This window comes from Bombina bombina, chromosome 1 (genome assembly GCF_027579735.1).
Source record: "Bombina bombina isolate aBomBom1 chromosome 1, aBomBom1.pri, whole genome shotgun sequence".
Taxonomy (NCBI): Eukaryota; Metazoa; Chordata; class Amphibia; order Anura; family Bombinatoridae; genus Bombina; species Bombina bombina.
The window spans coordinates 188,517,363-188,535,924 of NC_069499.1; the positions used below are offsets into that span (position 1 = coordinate 188,517,363).

Genomic DNA, 18,562 nt, shown 5'->3' on the forward strand with positions numbered 1-18,562 from the left:
GGATAAGTACAAATTGTTTTCGTTCCCTTCACTCCCCTAGAGCTCAAAAGTCCCCTTCCAACCAGAAGTCTGAATCCTCCAAACCTTCCTTTAAGCCAGGAACTTCTTGGTCTAAAAACAAACAGACCAAAAAGCCCAATTTTAATCAGAAATCTGCATGAAGGGATGACAACCTGTCCAGAAGATCTTCTTGTAGGGGGCAGATTGATTCAGTTTCAGAAAGCCTGGTCTCGCTCAGTTCAGGATCACTGGGTTTTCAATATCATATCCCAGGGTTATTGCATAGGCTTTCACACCAGACCTCCCTGGGAATGGTTTCATCTGTCTAACATTCCAAAGGATCCTGCCTTTGTTTAATGTGTTCAAGACTTAGGGGATATAGGGGCCATCCTACCTGTTCCAATCTCTCAACAGGGTTTGGGTTTCTACTCTAACCTCCTCATTGTCCCAAAGAAGGAAGGCACTTATCGTCCATTCCTGGACTTAAAAACAAATTTCTTTGGGTACCCTCTTTCAAAATGGAAACAATCCATACCATTTTGACTCTAATTCAGGAGGGTCAATTTAGGACAACTATAGATTTAAAGGATGCATATCTGCATATTCTAATATATAAGGATCATTTCCAGTTTCTATGGTTTGCCTTTTCTCAATGAGCATTACCAATTTCTGGCCCTCCGTTCCGGTCTGGCCACCGGCCCTCGCGTCTTTAGGAAGGTATAAGGGGCACTCTTGGAGAATCTCTGTTGCTCCTTATTTGGACAATATCTTGGTCCAAGCTCCATCTATTTCTCTGGCTACTGCTCATACCCCAAATTGGTATCTTTCCTTCAGGAACATGGATAGGAAATCAACGTCCCCAAAAGTTCGCTATCACCAGCCACAAGGGTGTTTTTTCTCTGTGTGATAAGATTCGGTTCAAATGTGCTTATGTATCATGGAAATTTGCAGAACCAAAATTCAGTCTGCCTGTCTTTCCCTACAGATCGCTCATTTTCCATTTGTAGCACATTGTATTGAAGTAGTAGGTCTCATAGAAGAAGTATCAGAGGCAGTACCTTTTGCTCGTTTTGATCTTTGTCCTCTTCAGTTATCCATGCTTCAACAGTGGTCAAAGGATTGTTTCCATCTGGAACAGCAAATACAGCTCAGTTCTTTGGTCAAATATTCTCTCTTATGGTGGAGGGAAAGTCGCTATTTGACCCTTGGTGCTTTGTTTCTTCAGCCTGTCTGGATCATAGTCACTACGGATGCAAGTCTGATGGGTTGGGGCGCAGTTTGGAGATCTCAAAGAGCATAGGGAGTTAAGTCCCCTCTAGAGGCGAGGTTACCTATCAACATTCTAGAACTTTGTGCGATTCTTTGGCCCTTCAGGCTTGGCCACTTCTCAAACAGGACACATTTATTTGGTTCCAGTCAGACAACGTCACTGCCATCTCGTACTTTAATCATCAAGGAGGGAAAAAAATTCCCTTAGCTATGCATGAGCCATCTCACATTCTCTCTTGGGCAGAGGAAAACCACTGCACCTTATTGGCCATTCACATTCCAGGAGTGAATAATTGGGAAGCAGATCAGTCCGTCCATCCATCCATCCATCCATTCAGGGAAATGGTCTCTTCATCAGGACTTGTTTGATCAATTAGTCCTGAGGTGGGGTTTTCCCATACATAGATCTCAAAATAGAAATAGAGTCCAAATTGAACCGAAAACTTCTGGTTTATTGCACTAGGTCAAGAGATCCTAAAACTCACATGATAGGTGCTCTAGTCTTCCCTTGGAACTTTTGTCTAGCATATCAATTTTCAATCAAACAGTAATCGGCTTCTGTAATTCTCATAGCTCCGGCGTGGCCCTGCAGAACTTGGTATGCCATTGGCTAGTGGAAATTTAATGGTGGCTAGTGGAAATGTAATGGTGGCGAGTGAAAGTTAGTTAGTGAATGTTGAGTCTGAAGTCTGGTAGCATGTTGTAAGTAGCAAAGTTAGCACACTGTATTTGCAGAATGTACATTCATGTTGCAGCACTGAAGAAAAAAAAAGTGTGCTATGTGGTAGAACTATTATCTAAAGGGATATTATATATAGATATAGAAACATAGAAACATAGATATTGACGGCAGATAAGAGCCATAGGCCCAGCAAGTCTGCCCGACCTTACCTAACAGTATAAACTTATCTAGTTCGTAGGATAGCCCTATGCTTGTCCCATGCATTTTTAAAGTCCCCCACAGTGTTTGTTGCTACTACCTCTTGAGGAAGTTTATTCCATAAATCAATCACTCTTTCTGTAAAGAAGTGCTTCCTCAAATTACTTCTGAATCTACTACCCTTTAGCTTGAGCTCATGACCCCTTGTTCTTGAATTTTCCATTTTATGTAAAATACCCACAGCCTCAGTTTTACTAAACCCTTTAATGTACTTGAAAGTTGCTATCATATCACCTCTTTCCCTTCTCTCCTCTAAGCTATACATAAGTTAGGGGTTAAATATTTTATTAGGGATTGTGGCGGGGGATCGCGGTTGACAGGTAGACATTGCGCATGCGTTAGGTGTTAGGTTTTATTTAGCAGATCGCGGTTGACAGGTAGATAGACATTGCGCATGCGTTAGGTGTTAGGTTTTATTTAGCAGATCGCGGTTGACAGGTAGATAGACATTGCGCATGCGTTAGGTGTTAGGTTTTATTTAGCAGATCGCGGTTGACAGGTAGATAGACATTGCGCATGCGTTAGGTGTTAGGTTTTATTTAGCAGATCGCGGTTGACAGGTAGATAGACATTGCGCATGCGTTAGGTGTTAAGTTTATTTAGCAGCTAGTTTAGAGAGTTACGGGGCTCCAATAGTCAGCGTAAGGCTTCTTACGGCTGCTTTTTGTGGCGAGGTGAAAATGGAGTAAGATTTCTCCATTTTCGCCACGTAAGTCCTTACGCTGTATATTGGATACCAAACTGCGCGGGTTTGGTATACCTGCCTATGGCCCAAAAAACTACGGGCGACGGCAGAAATATGCGCGCGTAACTTCTAGGTTACGCCGTATATAGGATACCAAACCCGCGCAAATATTGGCGTGCCAGCTTTTGCAGGCGATGATTTTTATCGGATCGACCCCTCTATGTTCAACAACTTCCTATTTCTATCCAGCTGTTGTCTTTCCTAGAACCTCTTGTTGATGTTTCTAACTGCTATTGATTTATTTTTGTTAAAGTGATGGTAAATCCTAGTGTTTGTGAAACGCTGAGATTTAGCATTGGAACAAATAAAGGGTACTTTCAGTCACTGAGCTGCCAAGGCAGCTTACAGCAGAACACCATTTGGCTGAAAGTCCCCTTTATTTGTTTCAATTGTAAATCCTAGTGTTTCACAAACGATAGGATTTACCATCACTTTAATTTATTACTGTATGTAGCATTATTTAATTTGTTATGGTATAAAATAAAAACAATATTACAAAATGTTTCACAATGGGATTAGAAGTAGCAAGTAACATTTTGTCCTGCCTAGTAGCTTAGGACTTGACATTTTTAGCTATATATATATATATGTGTGTGTGTGTGTGTGTGTGTTGGAGCCATAATGCACCTGAAAAAGCATACTGCAGACTTAGCAAAGCTTACCCTGCCACATATATTTCCATAATTGGTTTTAACAGATAAACAATTAACTTTACACTAGCAAATTGTGTACATTCTTTTTATATACACACTTTCTGAGGCATCAGCTGCTTCTGAGCATGTGCACAAGTTTACAGTATATATACTATATATATATATATATATATATATATATATATATATACACACATATACATATATATTGTGTATGTATATATATACAGTATATATATATACACTAGTCTGTGATTGGCTTAATGGCTGTCACATGATACAGGGGGCCAGCTTGTTTTTGCCACTTCGGCCATGTTTTCCTGGACACTTGTGAGTTACACATGTTGCAGGGTGTGCAGAGGGAAACATGAATAGTGTTGTCCTGGGTCACTATTTGTGTGCTGTCCAGGTGTGCAGTGCATGTTACCCTCAGCACACCCTGCAGCATATTTAACTCATAAGTGTCCAGGAAAACAGCGCCCGAGGTGGCAACCCTAGGGCCAGCACATGGGGAGAAAACAAATTTATCAGAAAAGTAAGTGTTATTGCATTGTGTTTTTATTATACACTTGTTAATTATGCAATTCTACAGTATTTAATGGTCCTTTAAGTCCAGATTGGCTCCTCCAAATGAGGCAAGTAGAAAGTGAAGTTTGGCTATAAAAAAACATTGCAGCAAACAAAAGGTTATTTTGATTGACATCTGCAGGAAGTTTTCTATGGTGGGGGTAAAAAAATAAATATATATCAAACATAATAATATTGTGTAGTGCCAGCTCATAAAATTGTTCTGAATTTTTTTTTATGGAAAAATTTAAATTCATATTGCAATAACTATTAAACGTGCTACGTGGATAGTAGAAATTGTACTAAAACTATACTGCACATTCACTAAACACTGCAAAATCGGTATTTGTATGCAAAATTCAAACTGTTTTCCTTTTTGTAAAATACGTTTCCCACTAAACATGGGTGTTTCGTAAGCATAGCTAAAATTTCTCGGTGAGGTCTTGTTTATTCTGTAAATGTTTCCCCCCTGCAGAACTCACAGTTTTATCTTGCAAACTATGGGTTAGATTACAAGTGGAACTGCAAACGGGCCAGTGTTTATTGCTCAGAAAATTTACCAGAAATTAGTGGCCCGATCCGATATGCAGCGTCGCCCGCAAAAGCCGGCAACGCCAAATTTTACGCTGGTTTGGTATCACATATACGGCGTAACATAGAAGTTACGCTCGTATATTTCTGCCTTCGGCCGTAGTTTTTTGGCCCATAGACAGGTATACCAAACCTGCGCAGTTTGGTATCCAATATACAGCGTAAGGATTTACGTGGCGAAAATGGAGAAATCTTACTCCATTTTCACCTCGCCACAAAATGCAGGCGTAGTAAGCCTTATGCTGAGTATTGGAGCCCCGTAGCTCCCTAAACTGGCTGCAAAATAAAACCTAACACCTTACGCATGCGCAATGTCTATCTACCTGTCAACCGCAATCCCCCGCCACAATCCCTAATAAAGTGTTTAACCCCTAAACTGCCGCTCCCGGACCCCGCCGCCACCTACATTAAATGTCTAACCCCCTAATTGGATCCCCCTACAACGCCGCCACCTACATGAAAATTATTAACCCCTAATGTGAGCCCCCTACCCCGCCGCCACCTATTTTAACTATATTACCCCCTAATGTGAGCCCCCTACACCGCCGCCACCTATTTTAACTATATTACCCCCTAATCTAATCCCCCTACACCGCCGCCACCTATTTTAACTATATTACCCCCTAATCTAATCCCCCTACACCGCCACCACCTATTTTAACTATATTACCCCCTAATGTGAGCCCCCTACACCGCCGCCACCTATTTTAACTACATTACCCCCTAATCTAATCCCCCTACCCCGCTGCCACCTATTTTAAAATGATTAACCCCTAATCTAATCCCCCTACCCCGCCGCCACTATTTTAAAATGATTAACCCCTAATCTAATCCCCCTACACCGCCGCCACCTATAATAAATGTATTACCCCCTAAAATACTAAAATGTCCCTACCCTAAACTAAATTACAAATAGCCCTGAAAAGGGCCTTTTGCGGGGCATTGCCCCAAAGTAACTAGCTCTATTACCAGCCCTTAAAAGGGCCTTTTGCGGGGCATTGCCCCAAAGTAACCAGCTCTATTACCAGCCCTTAAAAGGGCCTTTTGCGGGGCATTGTCCCAAAGTAATCAGCTCTTTTACCTGTAATCTAATCCCCCTACACCGCCGCCACCTATATTAAATATATTAACCCCTAATCTGACCCCCCCTACACTGCCGCCACCTATATTAACTATATTAACCCTAATTATATTAGGGTTAATATAGTTATTATATTATATATATTAACTATATTAACCCTATCTAACCCTAACACCCCTAACTTAATTATTATTGCAATAAATCTAAATAATATTAATCTTATTAACTTAAATATTCCTTTTTAAAACTAAATATTTACCTATAAAATAAACCTTAAGATAGCTACAATATAATTAATAATTACATTGTAGCTATTTTAGGGTTTATATTTATTTTACAGGTAACTTGGTATTTATTTTAACTAGGTACAATAGCTAATAACTAATAGTTAATAACTATTTAATAGCTACCTAGTTAAAATAATTACCAATTTACCTGTAAAATAAATCCTAACCTAAGTTACAAATACACCTACACTATCAATAAATTAATTAAATAAACTACAATTATCTAAACTAAAATATAATTAAATACACTAAACTAAATTACAAAAAACGAACAAACACTAAATTACAAAAAAATAAAAAAAGATTATAAGAATTTTAAGCTAATTACACCTAATCTAAGCCCCCTAATAAAATAACAAAGCCCCCCAAAATAAAAAAAATTTCCCTACCCTAGACTAAATTACAAAAAGTAATCAGCTCTATTACCAGCCCTTAAAAGCGCCTTTTGTGGGGCATTGCCCCAAAGTAATCAGCTCTTTTACCTGTGAAAAAAAGACCCCCCCCCCATTACAACCCACCACCCACACACCCCTAGTCTAAAACCCACCCTATCCCCCCTTAAAAAACTAAATTAGAATAGCCAATAGAATTACAGTAGCTCTTATTCTATTGGCTAATCAAATCAGCCAATAGAATTAAAGTAGCTCTCATCAGATTGGCTGATTTGAATTCGAAGGCTCAAATCAGCCAATAGGAATTCAAGGGACGCCATTTTTAATCGCGTACCTTGAATTCTGATTCAGTGTACAGCGGCGATCGTATGAAGAGGATCCTCCACGCTTCATGGCTCCGGTCTTCAGTTCCAGGGTCGCCGATCTTCAGTTCCTGCATCGCCGGTCTTCAGTTCCAGAGAGGGCGGTCTTCAGCTCCGCGGTCATCGGTCTTCAACTCCTCCGCTCCGCGCCGGCTGGTTCCTGGAAGAAGAAGAGGTCGCCGCCTGGAAGAAGACTTCTCCGCCTGGAACAGGACCTTCTCCGCCGGTCTTCAGGACAGGTAAGGAGCACTTTGGGGTTAGACTTAGGTTTTTTTAAGAGGGGATAGGGTGGGTTTTAGAGTAGGGGTGTGTGGGTGGTGGGTTGTAATGGGGGGGGGGTTCTTTTTTTCACAATAGAGCTGATTACTTTTTGTAATTTAGTTTAGGGTAGGGACATTTTTTTAATATGGGGGGCTTTGTTATTTTATTAGGGGGCTTAGATTAGGTGTAATTAGCTTAAAATTCTTGTCATCTTATTTTATTTTTTGTAATTTAGTGTTTGTTTGTTTTTTTGTAATTTAGTTTAGTGTATTTAATTATATTTTAGTTTAGATAATTGTAGTTTATTTAATTAATTTATTGATAGTGTAGGTGTATTTTTAACTTAGGTTAGGATTTATTTTACAGATAAATTGGTAATTATTTTAATTAGGTAACTATTAAATAGTTATTAACTATTTAATAGCTATTGTACCTAGTTAAAATAAATACCAAGTTACCTGTAAAATAAATATAAACCCTAAAATAGCTACAATGTAATTATTAATTATATCGTAGCTATCTTAAGGTTTATTTTATAGGTAAGTATTTAGTTTTAAATTGGAATATTTTAGTTAATAAGATTAATATTATTTAGATTTATTGCAATAATAATTAAGTTAGGGGTGTTAGGGTTAGATAGGGTTAATATAGTTAATATATATAATATAATAACTATATTAACCCTAATATAATTAGGGTTAATATAGGTGGCGGCGGTGTAGGGGGGTCAGATTAGGGGTTAATATATTTAATATAGGTGGCAGCGGTGTAGGGGGATTAGATTAGGGGGTAATATATTTAATATAGGTGGCGGCGGTGTAGGGGGATTAGATTACAGGTAAAAGAGCTGATTAATTTGGGACAATGCCCCGCAAAAGGCCCTTTTAAAGACTGGTAATAGAGCTGGTTACTTTGGGGCAATGCCCCGCAAAAGGCCCTTTTAAGGGCTGGTAATAGAGCTGGTTACTTTGGGGCAATGTCCCGCAAAAGGCCCTTTTCAGGGCTATTTGTAATTTAGTTTAGGGTAGGGACATTTTAGTATTTTAGGGGGTAATACATTTATTATAGGTGGCGGCGGTGTAGGGGGATTAGATTAGGGGGTAATGTAGTTAAAATAGGTGGCGGCGGGGTAGGGGGCTCACATTAGGGATTAATAATTTTAATATAGGTGGCGGAGGTGTAGGGGGATTAGATTAGGGGTTAATAATTTTAATGTAGGTGGCGGCGGTGTAGGGGGATCACATTAGGGGGTTAGACATTTAATATAGGTGGCGGCGGTGTAGGGGGATTTGATTAGGGGTTAATAATTTTAATATAGGTGGCGGTGGTGTAAGGGGGTCAGATTAGGGGGTAGTACATATAATGTAGGTGGCGGCGGGGTAGGGGGCTCACATTATCGGGTAATATAGTTAAAATAGGTGGCGGCGGTGTAGGGGGATCATATTAGGGGTAATATAGTTAATGTAGCTGGCGGCGGGGTCCGGGAGCGGCGGTTTAGGGGTTAATATATTTATTGTTAGGAGTGAGAGGGGGGATTGCGGATAGAGGGGTATACGTGTCGGGCTATGTTTGGGAGGCGTGTTAGACAGTTACGGGTGATTTTATAATTTAGTCAGTTTTTGTAGGCGGCAGTTTCTAAAGTGCCGTAAGTCACTGGCGACTCGCTAGTTTGTCAGACTTACGGCACTTTAGCATCTGACGGCGCCGTATATGTGATAGCTCGAGTTGCGAGCTGAAACTACGGGTGGCGCAGGTTTCCACGCTTGCGCCGAAAGCTGCGCCGTATATCGGATCGCGCCCCTGATCTCTGGAAAATTTTCTAAAAGTGCCCCAAATGCATTTAAAATAGAGGGCATTGTAGTTTTTAATAATAAAAAAGTGTCATTTTTTATAAATTCAAAACAACTGCTCTAAGAAGTTTTTAGGGTCTAAAGTTTGTGGGGTTGGGTTGTTAGAAAAAAATAAACGGCACTGGAAAGTGCCTTTACATTTCAGTTTATGGGAACTGTGTGTTCCCATAGACCGCTATGTAAATATATATATATATATATATATATATATATATATATATATATAGTTCCAAGAAGAAACGGCACACACTTTATCCATACAATCACCTGGTGCTCTGCAACATACAGATACAGCAAAAGGAGTGATGAGTCACACGAACGGTCTCCGTGTTCACAAAGGACTCGACACACAGCAGGCACTGCAGGTTTTGTAATAATCCGTTTTAATGTTGGTAAAAGAGGAAACCAGACGCTTCGGCTCTCGCAGGAGCCTTTTTCAATGGTAGCCAAACCGGTTTGGCTACCATTGAAAAAGGCTCCTGCGAGAGCCGAAACCGTTCGTGTGACTCATCACTCCTTTTGCTATATATATATATATATATATATATATATACATATATATATATATATAAATATATATATATATATATATATGATTATACATATTACTGCGCTACTTATCCCCCCTCTCTGCGCAATGTTCTGATGCCATCTTTGAGGTGGAGGTGGCAAGATTTTGGCAAAATATGCAAAACAGTTATTACTCTTAAAAGAAAACCACATGTATACAAAAATAGAGTGGATTTTAACATACTATATGCTTTAAATAGAGTAATCTCATTTCTATTGGCTACAGGATTTATTTTCTTAAGTGTGCCCCTTGCTCCCTACTAACCTTGCTCACCCCAGTGAAGTTTCCCTTTCTAGCAAGCTCTATTACTTTCTATGGGAGACAGCTGGCAGGGACAGACCCTTTTTTAAAGATAACAACCAGCGAATGTTAGATAATCTAGCTCCCAGATAAATCTACATATAAGGGCACCAGGACCCTGTCTGTAATAACAGCAGAACCTACTTTCTCTCCATGGAACCGGGTCACTTTTCTCGTGGGTTTAACTTGGCGCCTGCCTGCTACAGAACTGACTGCCATCTTATTCGTGTGCCTCGCTGATCACAGCTGATCAGATCAAACAAGAGCAACAGTTTGAATCTTCTGCCCCTTCTGTGAGCGGATCTTAATAGCCCAAAGCATTCCCTCCACTGTACTGGAGATTCTCAGTTTTATTTCCAGTTTGTCTAATCAGGGATGTAAGTGTAATAGGTTTACAGTGTTTTTGACACACAGATTTGAAGACATAAGATTCAGCCCCCCCTTAAATCAACTTTAACGGCAAATCCTGGGGCGGCATGGTTATTTTGGATTAAAAATGTTTAAACTTGGCTCATGTTATTCTTTTACATGTGTTTTGTTGAGTTATATATTGTGCAGTTAAATGATAAGGCAATTTAGCTGATAATGATACAATCTTTTTGTATAAGTATTTTCCTATAACATTTGGTAGTGTTGAATGGGTTAGGTTAGAGGCTAGTGGTTTATGTATTTAATACCTTTTATATACTTACATTCGCCTAGATTTAGAGTTTGGCGGTAGCCATCAAAACCAGCGTTAGAGGCTCCTAACGCTGGTTTTTACCGCCCGCTGGTATTTGGAGTCAGTCATTAAAGGGTCTAACGCTCACTTTCCAGCCGCGACTTTTCCATACCGCAGATCCCCCTACGCCATTTGCGTATCCTATCTTTTCGATGGGATCTTTCTAACGCCGGTATTTAGAGTCTTGGCTGAAGTAAGCGTTAGAAATCTAACGACAAAACTCCAGCCGCAGAAACAAAACAGGAGTTAAGAGCTTTTTGGGCTAACGCCGGTTCATAAAGCTCTTAACTACTGTGCTCTAAAGTACACTAACACCCATAAACTACCTATGTACCCCTAAACCGAGGCCCCCCCACATCGCCGCCACTCGATTAAATTTTTTTAACCCCTAATCTGCTGACCACACACCGCCGCCAGCTACGTTATACTTATGTACCCCTAATCTGCTGCCCCTAACACCGCCAACCCCTATATTATATTTATTAACCCTTAATCTGCCCCCCTCAACGTCGCCGACACCTACCTACACTTATTAACCCCTAATCTGCCGACCGGACCTCGCCGCTACTATAATAAAGTTATTAACCCCTAATCCGCCTCACTCCCGCCTCAATGACCCTATAATAAATAGTATTAACCCCTAATCTGCCCTCCCTAACCTCACTGACACCTAACTTCAAGTATTAACCCCTAATCTGCCGACCGGACCTCACCGCTACTATAATAAATGTATTAACCCCTAAAACTAAGTCTAACCCTAACACCCCCCTAAATTAAATATAATTTAAATCTAACGAAATAAATTAACTCTTATTAAATAAATTATTCCTATTTAAAGCTAAATACTTACCTGTAAAATAAACCCTAATATAGCTACAATATAAATTATAATTATATTGTAGCTATTTTAGGATGAATATTTATTTTACAGGCAACTTTGTAATTATTTTAACCAGGTACAATAGCTATTAAATAGTTATTTACTATTTAATAGCTACCTAGTTAAAATAATTACAAAATTACCTGTAAAATAAATTCTAACCTAAGTTACAATTAAACCTAACACTACACTATCAATAAATTAATTAAATAAAATACCTACAAACAAATACAATTAAATAAACTAACTAAAGTACAAAAAATAAAAAAAGAACTAAGTTACAAAAAATAAAAAAATATTTACAAACATTAGAAAAATATTACAACAATTTTAAACTAATTACACCTACTCTAAGCCCCCTAATAAAATAACAAAGCCCCCCAAAATAAAAAAATGCCCTACCCTATTCTAAAATTAAAATAGAAAAGCTCTTTTACCTAACCAGCCCTTAAAAGGGCCCTTTGCGGGGCATGCCCCAAAGAATTCAGCTCTTTTGCCTGTAAAAAAAAAACAATACCCTCCCCCCCAACATTACAACCCACCACCCACATACCCCTAATCTAACCCAAACCCCCCTTAAATAAACCTAACACTAAGCCCCTGAAGATCTCCCTACCTTGTCTTCACCATGCCAGGTATCACCGATCCGTCCACCGAAGTCTTGATCCAAGCCTCCGAAATCTTCATCCAAGCCCAAGCGGGGGCTGAAGAGTGACGTCCATCCTCCGGCTGAAGTCTGGATCCAAGCGGCGGCTAAAGAATTCCATCTTCGGGCAGAAGTCTTCATCCTATCCGGGCAGAAGAGTCGATCCGGACCGGCAAACATCTTCATCCAAGCCGCATCTTCTATGTTCTTCCATCCGATGACGACCGGCTCCATCTTGAAGACCTCCAGCGCGGATCCATCCTCTTCTTCCGACGACTAGACGATGAATGAAGGTTCCTTTAAGGGACGTCATCCAAGATGGCGTCCCTCGAATTCCGATTGGCTGATAGGATTCTATCAGCCAATCGGAATTAAGGTAGGAAAATTCTGATTGGCTGATGGAATCAGCCAATCAGAATCAAGTTCAATCCGATTGGCTGATCCGATCAGCCAATCAGATTGAGCTCGCATTCTATTGGCTGATCGGAACAGCCAATAGAATGCGAGCTCAATCTGATTGGCTAATTGGATCAGCCAATCGGATCGAACTTGAATCTGATTGGCTGATTCCATCAGCCAATCAGAATTTTCCTACCTTAATTCCGATTGGCTGATAGAATCCTATCAGCCAATCGGAATTCGAGGGACGCCATCTTGGATGACGTCCCTTAAAGGAACCGTCATTCGTCGGGAAGTCGTCGGTGAAGATGGATGTTCCGTGTCGGCGGGATGAACATGGATCCGGAAGAAAGAAGATAGAAGACTTCAGTCGGATCATGGACCTCTTCAGCTCCCGCTTGGATGAAGACTTCAGCCGGATCATGGACATCTTCAGCCCCCCGCTTGGGCTTGGATCAAGACATCGGAGGCTCTTCTGGACCGATCGGGACCCGGTGTGGTGAAGACAAGGTAGGGAGATCTTCATGGGCTTAGTGTTAGGTTTATTTAAGGGGGGTTTGGGTTAGATTAGGGGTATGTGGGTGGTGGGTTGTAATGTTGGGGGGGGGTATTGTATGTTTTTTTTTACAGGCAAAAGAGCTGAATTCTTTGGGGCATGCCCCGCAAAGGGCCCTTTTCAGGGCTGGTAAGGTAAAAGAGCTTTTCTATTTTAATTTTAGAATAGGGTAGGGCATTTTTTTATTTTGGGGGGCTTTGTTATTTTATTAGGGGGCTTAGAGTAGGTGTAATTAGTTTGTAGGTATTGTATTTAATTAATTTATTGATAGTGTAGTGTTAGGTTTAATTGTTGATAATTGTAGGTATTTTATTTAATTTATTTATTGATAGTGTAGTGTTAGGTTTAATTGTAACTTAGGTTAGGATTTATTTTACTGGTAATTTTGTAATTATTTTAACTAGGTAACTATTAAATAGTTATTAACTATTTAATAGCTATTGTACCTGGTTAAAATAAATACAAAGTTACCTGTAAAATAAATATTAATCCTAAAATAGCTACAATATAATTATAATTTATATTGTAGCTATATTAGGGTTTATTTTACAGGTAAGTATTTAGCTTTAAATAGGAATAATTTATTTAATAAGAGTTAATTTATTTCGTTAGATTTAAATTATATTTAACTTAGGGGGGTGTTAGGGTTCGGGTTAGAGTTAGCTTTAGGGGTTAATACATTTATTATAGTAGCGGTGAGGTCCGGTCGGCAGATTAGGGGTTAATTATTGTAGGTAGGTGGAGGCGACGTTGGGGGCGGCATATTAGGGGTTAAAAATATAATATAGGGGTCGGCGGTGTTAGGGGCAGCAGATTAGGGGTACATAGGGATAATGTAGGTTGCGTCGGTGTACGGAGCGGCAGATTAGGGGTTAAAAAAAATATGCAGGTGTCAGCGATAGCGGGGGCGGCAGATTAGGGGTTAATAAGTGTAAGGCTAGGGGTGTTTAGACTCGGGGTACATGTTAGGGTGTTAGGTGCAGACTTAGGAAGTGTTTCCCCATAGGAAACAATGGGGCTGCGTTAGGAGCTTAACGCTGCTTTTTTGCAGGTGTTAGGTTTTTTTTCAGCTCAAAATGCCCCGTTGTTTCCTATGGGGGAATCGTGCACGAGCACGTTTTTGAAGCTGGCCGCGTCCGTAAGCACCGCTGGTATTGAGAGTTGCAGTGGCGGTAAATTATGCTCTACGCTCCCTTTTTGGAGCCTAACGCACTGAAAACGCAGCCCTTCTGTGAACTCTAAATACCAGCAATATTTAAAAGGTGCGGGGGAAAAAAAGCATGCGTTAGCTACGCGGGTCGTTGACGACAAAACTCTAAATCTAGCCGATTGATTTGTATATTTGATGTCTGATTAAGAGAGCATGTAGAACCCAAAATATTCTTTTTATAGTGGTATGTCAAAAATATTCTGCAATAAAATACATTTGAAATACAGACTGGTTTAATTTCATACAGTTTGCCTTATGTTTTAGTGTTCAGCTGAATGTGGAGAAGGCATCCAAAAACGGACAGTAACTTGCATTACAGATACTGGATCCACTGTTCAAGACATATCCTGCATGCATCAAGCCAAACCAACAGATACACAGTTATGTTATGGTGATAACTGCATTCAGGAAATTGGCTGGCACGTTGGAGAGTGGGGACTGGTAAGCAAGTAAATATAAAACATCTGTATAGTTTTGTGTATTATATGCATTGGATGGTAAATCAGAACATAATTCCCTGAACACAATATAATATTTACTGTGTTGCTAAGGGGTGTTACAAAGGATTCTTGTTTTTAGATTTCTAGTGACATTGTAGTAAACAGTATTGTGGCATTTGTTGAAAATATTTATAAACTTATCAAATTATGCTAGACAACAATTTTCATTTGAGTCAATACTATTGATGCTTGATTGCTGTGTGATTGACGACAAATATTGTACTTATGTTTTTAAAAATGTGCAAAGTTTATTAAAACAAACTACAAAGTTAACTGCATTTTAGTGAATAAAGAGGCATGTGACTGCAGTTTAGACTGTGATTTGTGTTTTGTAACACTTATATTTGTATTTTTATCACTAATCCCTTGTTTACTATACATTTTCATGAGCATAAATGGTTTGGACCAGGATTAGATTCCATTATTTCCACTGTTCCACAAGATAAGAAAGCTAAGCCTACTGGTAAATCTAATAATAGCTTTTGTTCCTTTTGTCAGTCTCAAAACCAGAGATTGTCTTCTTCTCAGAAATCAGATGTCTTGAAGTCATCCTGGAAGCCTGCAACAATTCTAAACAAAACAGGAAATCTATTTCCAATTCTAAATCAGCACGATGGTATAGCCCCCGACCCAGACTTGTTGCTGGTAGAGGGGGCAGGTTGACCCTTCTTTCAGAAGGCATGCTCACAGTCCTTGTGGGAGGTTCATTTTGTCATATGTCCCAAAGATTTCTGAAAAGAAACATGCCCTTTTCTTTTATTTTGAAATTTTCTTTATTTTGTTTATCATATATATGTTGACATACAAAACATAAAAAAAGAAATAGGTAAGCGTACATTTACTGTATCAAACAGAATGAAAATAAAACAACTATATTATCTCCATACCCTTCTAGGTACCAACATACATTTAAAGTTGTATCCAATACATTAGTATGCAGATCAACAACATGCTATTTTTCACATCCTGTCCATTGATCTGGGATATGTCGGGAAGGAGATGGAGAGGGGGGAAAAAAAACAACCAAAAAACCCCTAAAGCCAGTAAATCACCAGGTGCAGTTATATTGCTTAGAACTGCCCTCCCATTCCACTCTTAAGAGTAATTCCTTATTCCAAGTCCTCAACTACCCGATCCCCCTATTCCTCTTACCCTCTGTTTCTCCTCCCATAATATCCAATTTTCCCATATTGCTATAGTCTCATCTAAATTATCCAAAAATACTACTGCTGTCTCTGACATTTTCCTGTAGTATCTGATCTTGTTTAAGATTATGTCGAGATAAGCAGTGGATTTATTCCAAAATTTGGCAATACTGACACGAGTAGCCGTGCAAATAATAGCAATTAATTTGTTAGAGTATTAAGAACATTATTTAGTCGGACTGTGTAATAGTGCTTGTTGTGGGGTTAGAACTACCTTTATATCCATAACCTCACTAATGAGGTTCGATATTTTGTTCCATAGTTGTATTACTTCTGGACAGGACCACCACATATGGAAGTATGTCCCAAACCCACCACATTTTCTGAAGCATGTTTGTGGTATGTCATGGTTCATATGATGAAGTCTGGTAGGGCTTAGATACCACCAAAAATCAACTTTTAAATAATTTTCTTTGAGGTTAGCACTGTATGTAAAAGAACCTCCTGATTTAATTTGGGAACTCCACTTTGATCTAGACAATGTGCCTTGTATTTCCCCTTCCCATTTTTGCATATAAGTTAATTTTTGTGAGTCTTGGACAAAGTTAACTAATGGATAAATTCCTGAGATGGAGCCTCTTAGTCTAGATTTGGTCAGACAAAGAGATTAAAAAAAATTGGTGAGGTTTTCTGATTCTGTTTTGAGTATGTTTCTAAGCCTAGAGGCTAATTGGAGGTAGTGAAACCACAAATTAGGAGCAGAAGAGGATAGCTCAGAGTAATTTTCATATGAGAGTATATTCTAGCCTGATATCGCGTCTGCAATCCTATAGAGCCCTTTATTAGCCCAAATGCTAAGCAGACATCTATCAGGGTATGGAACCAAACAGGCCAAAGGAGTTGATCTAGAGTTTTTTTTATTAGAGAGAATTTTTTTGGTAGTAAAACCCAAATATTAATATTATGGGAGATTGAAAGATACAGTTTCCAATTGGATGGTCTCCCTGTCCCAAACACAGAAGCTGAGAAATGGGGTGCATTTCGACCATATCGCCCTCCAGCCCGACCCACGAAATATCATCCTGAGAGTTACGCCATAATGAGATCTGAGCCAGTCTAGCTGAGTAGTAATAGGATCTGAGATCTGGGACTCCTAAACCCCCTCCCACTCTATGAGAAAGCATTGTTTTTTTTATTAATTCTCTGACTTTCCTTTCCCCAAATTAAAGTTAAAATATCAGTTTGCATTTTATGAAGATCTCTCATGGGTATGTCGATTGGTAATGATCTATACAAATAAAAAAGTCTGGGTAAAATTTTTCATTTTACTAACTGTAATTCTGCCATACAAAGAAATTCTATATTTACTCCATTTGTACATTTCTGCTCTTAATTTTGAGAAAAGAGGAAGATAGTTAGATTGGTAAAGATTTTCAATTTTATCTGTGATTGCTATATCCAAATAGGTAAGTGCTTTGGGGACCCATTTGAATTCAAAATTGATTTCTATAAGCTTTTTCGTATGATCAGGTAACCTAACTCCCAATGCCTCACACTTATTGTTATTTATTTTATATCCCAACAGTTTTCTCAAAACTTCGATTATCTGGTAGATGATTAGGAGGGATAAAAGGGGTTTGGTAAGGGTGAGGATGATATCATCGGCAAACAATGCCAATTTATATTCTTTATTGCCTATCTCAATTCCTGCAACATCTTTATTTAGTCTAATTCTTGCTGCTAGGGGTTTCGATGCATAAAGCAAATATGAGTGGGAAGAGGGGACATCCCTGCCTTGTACCATTAAAAATGTTAATGGTCGTGGATTGATAGCCAGTTAATCTAATGTGAGCTGAGGGATTAGAGTAAATTGAGGACAAAGCTTTTGAAAGGCTCCCTTGATATCAAACTCATTCAATACTTGAAACATATAGGGCCAGGAGATCCTATTGAATGCCTTCTCTGCATCCAATGAAACAAACAGAGAAGGCACTCCCTAATCATTGGCATAATCTATCGGATCTATAATTTTGCGGATATAATCCGGGGCTTCCCTATGCATAATAAATCCAACCTGGTCCGGGGAAACCAAAGTGGGTAAAATAGGATTTTGTCTATTTGCCAGAATTTTGGTAAACAGCTTAAAATCCTGGTTATTAAGGGAAATAGGCCTGTAATTCTGGCAATGTAATTTATCTTTACCAGGTTTAGGTATAACAGTAATTCTTGCAGAAAGCATATCTGTCGGAATTTGATGAACCTGCATGATATTGTTAAAAAAAACTACTAATTTTGGGGCTCGTTCTCCCACTAGAGTTTTATAGAAAAAAAACAGGAAACCCGTCTGGTCCTGGGGCTTTTGAGGGTTTTAATTGCTTAATTGCTCTATATTTTCCTTATCCAAGGATGGCAAACTACATTCAGCTAAAAACTCCTGTATGGATTTTTCAAGCCATTCGTTTTGCTGATCAAAACTCAAATGATATAGTTTTTGATAATACTCTGCCTGCAAAAGAATCTGCTATCTCTTTGGGATTATTGGTGGGCTTCCCACTCTGTGTCTGTATTTGGGGGATAGATGTTGATCTTGTGAAACATCCGGTCTGGTTTGTCTGCAAAAAATGAAATAGGAAGCA

General features: G+C 39.1%; 1 protein-coding gene across 1 annotated transcript in view; it reads left to right on the forward strand.

Moving 5' to 3' along the window:
* The window catches only part of PAPLN (papilin, proteoglycan like sulfated glycoprotein), a 517,238-nt gene that overhangs the window by 121,755 nt on the left and 376,921 nt on the right, over positions 1 to 18,562 (forward strand). The window contains 1 exon segment of the mRNA XM_053697785.1: positions 14,546 to 14,722. Coding sequence (XP_053553760.1) covers positions 14,546 to 14,722 — 177 coding nt within the window.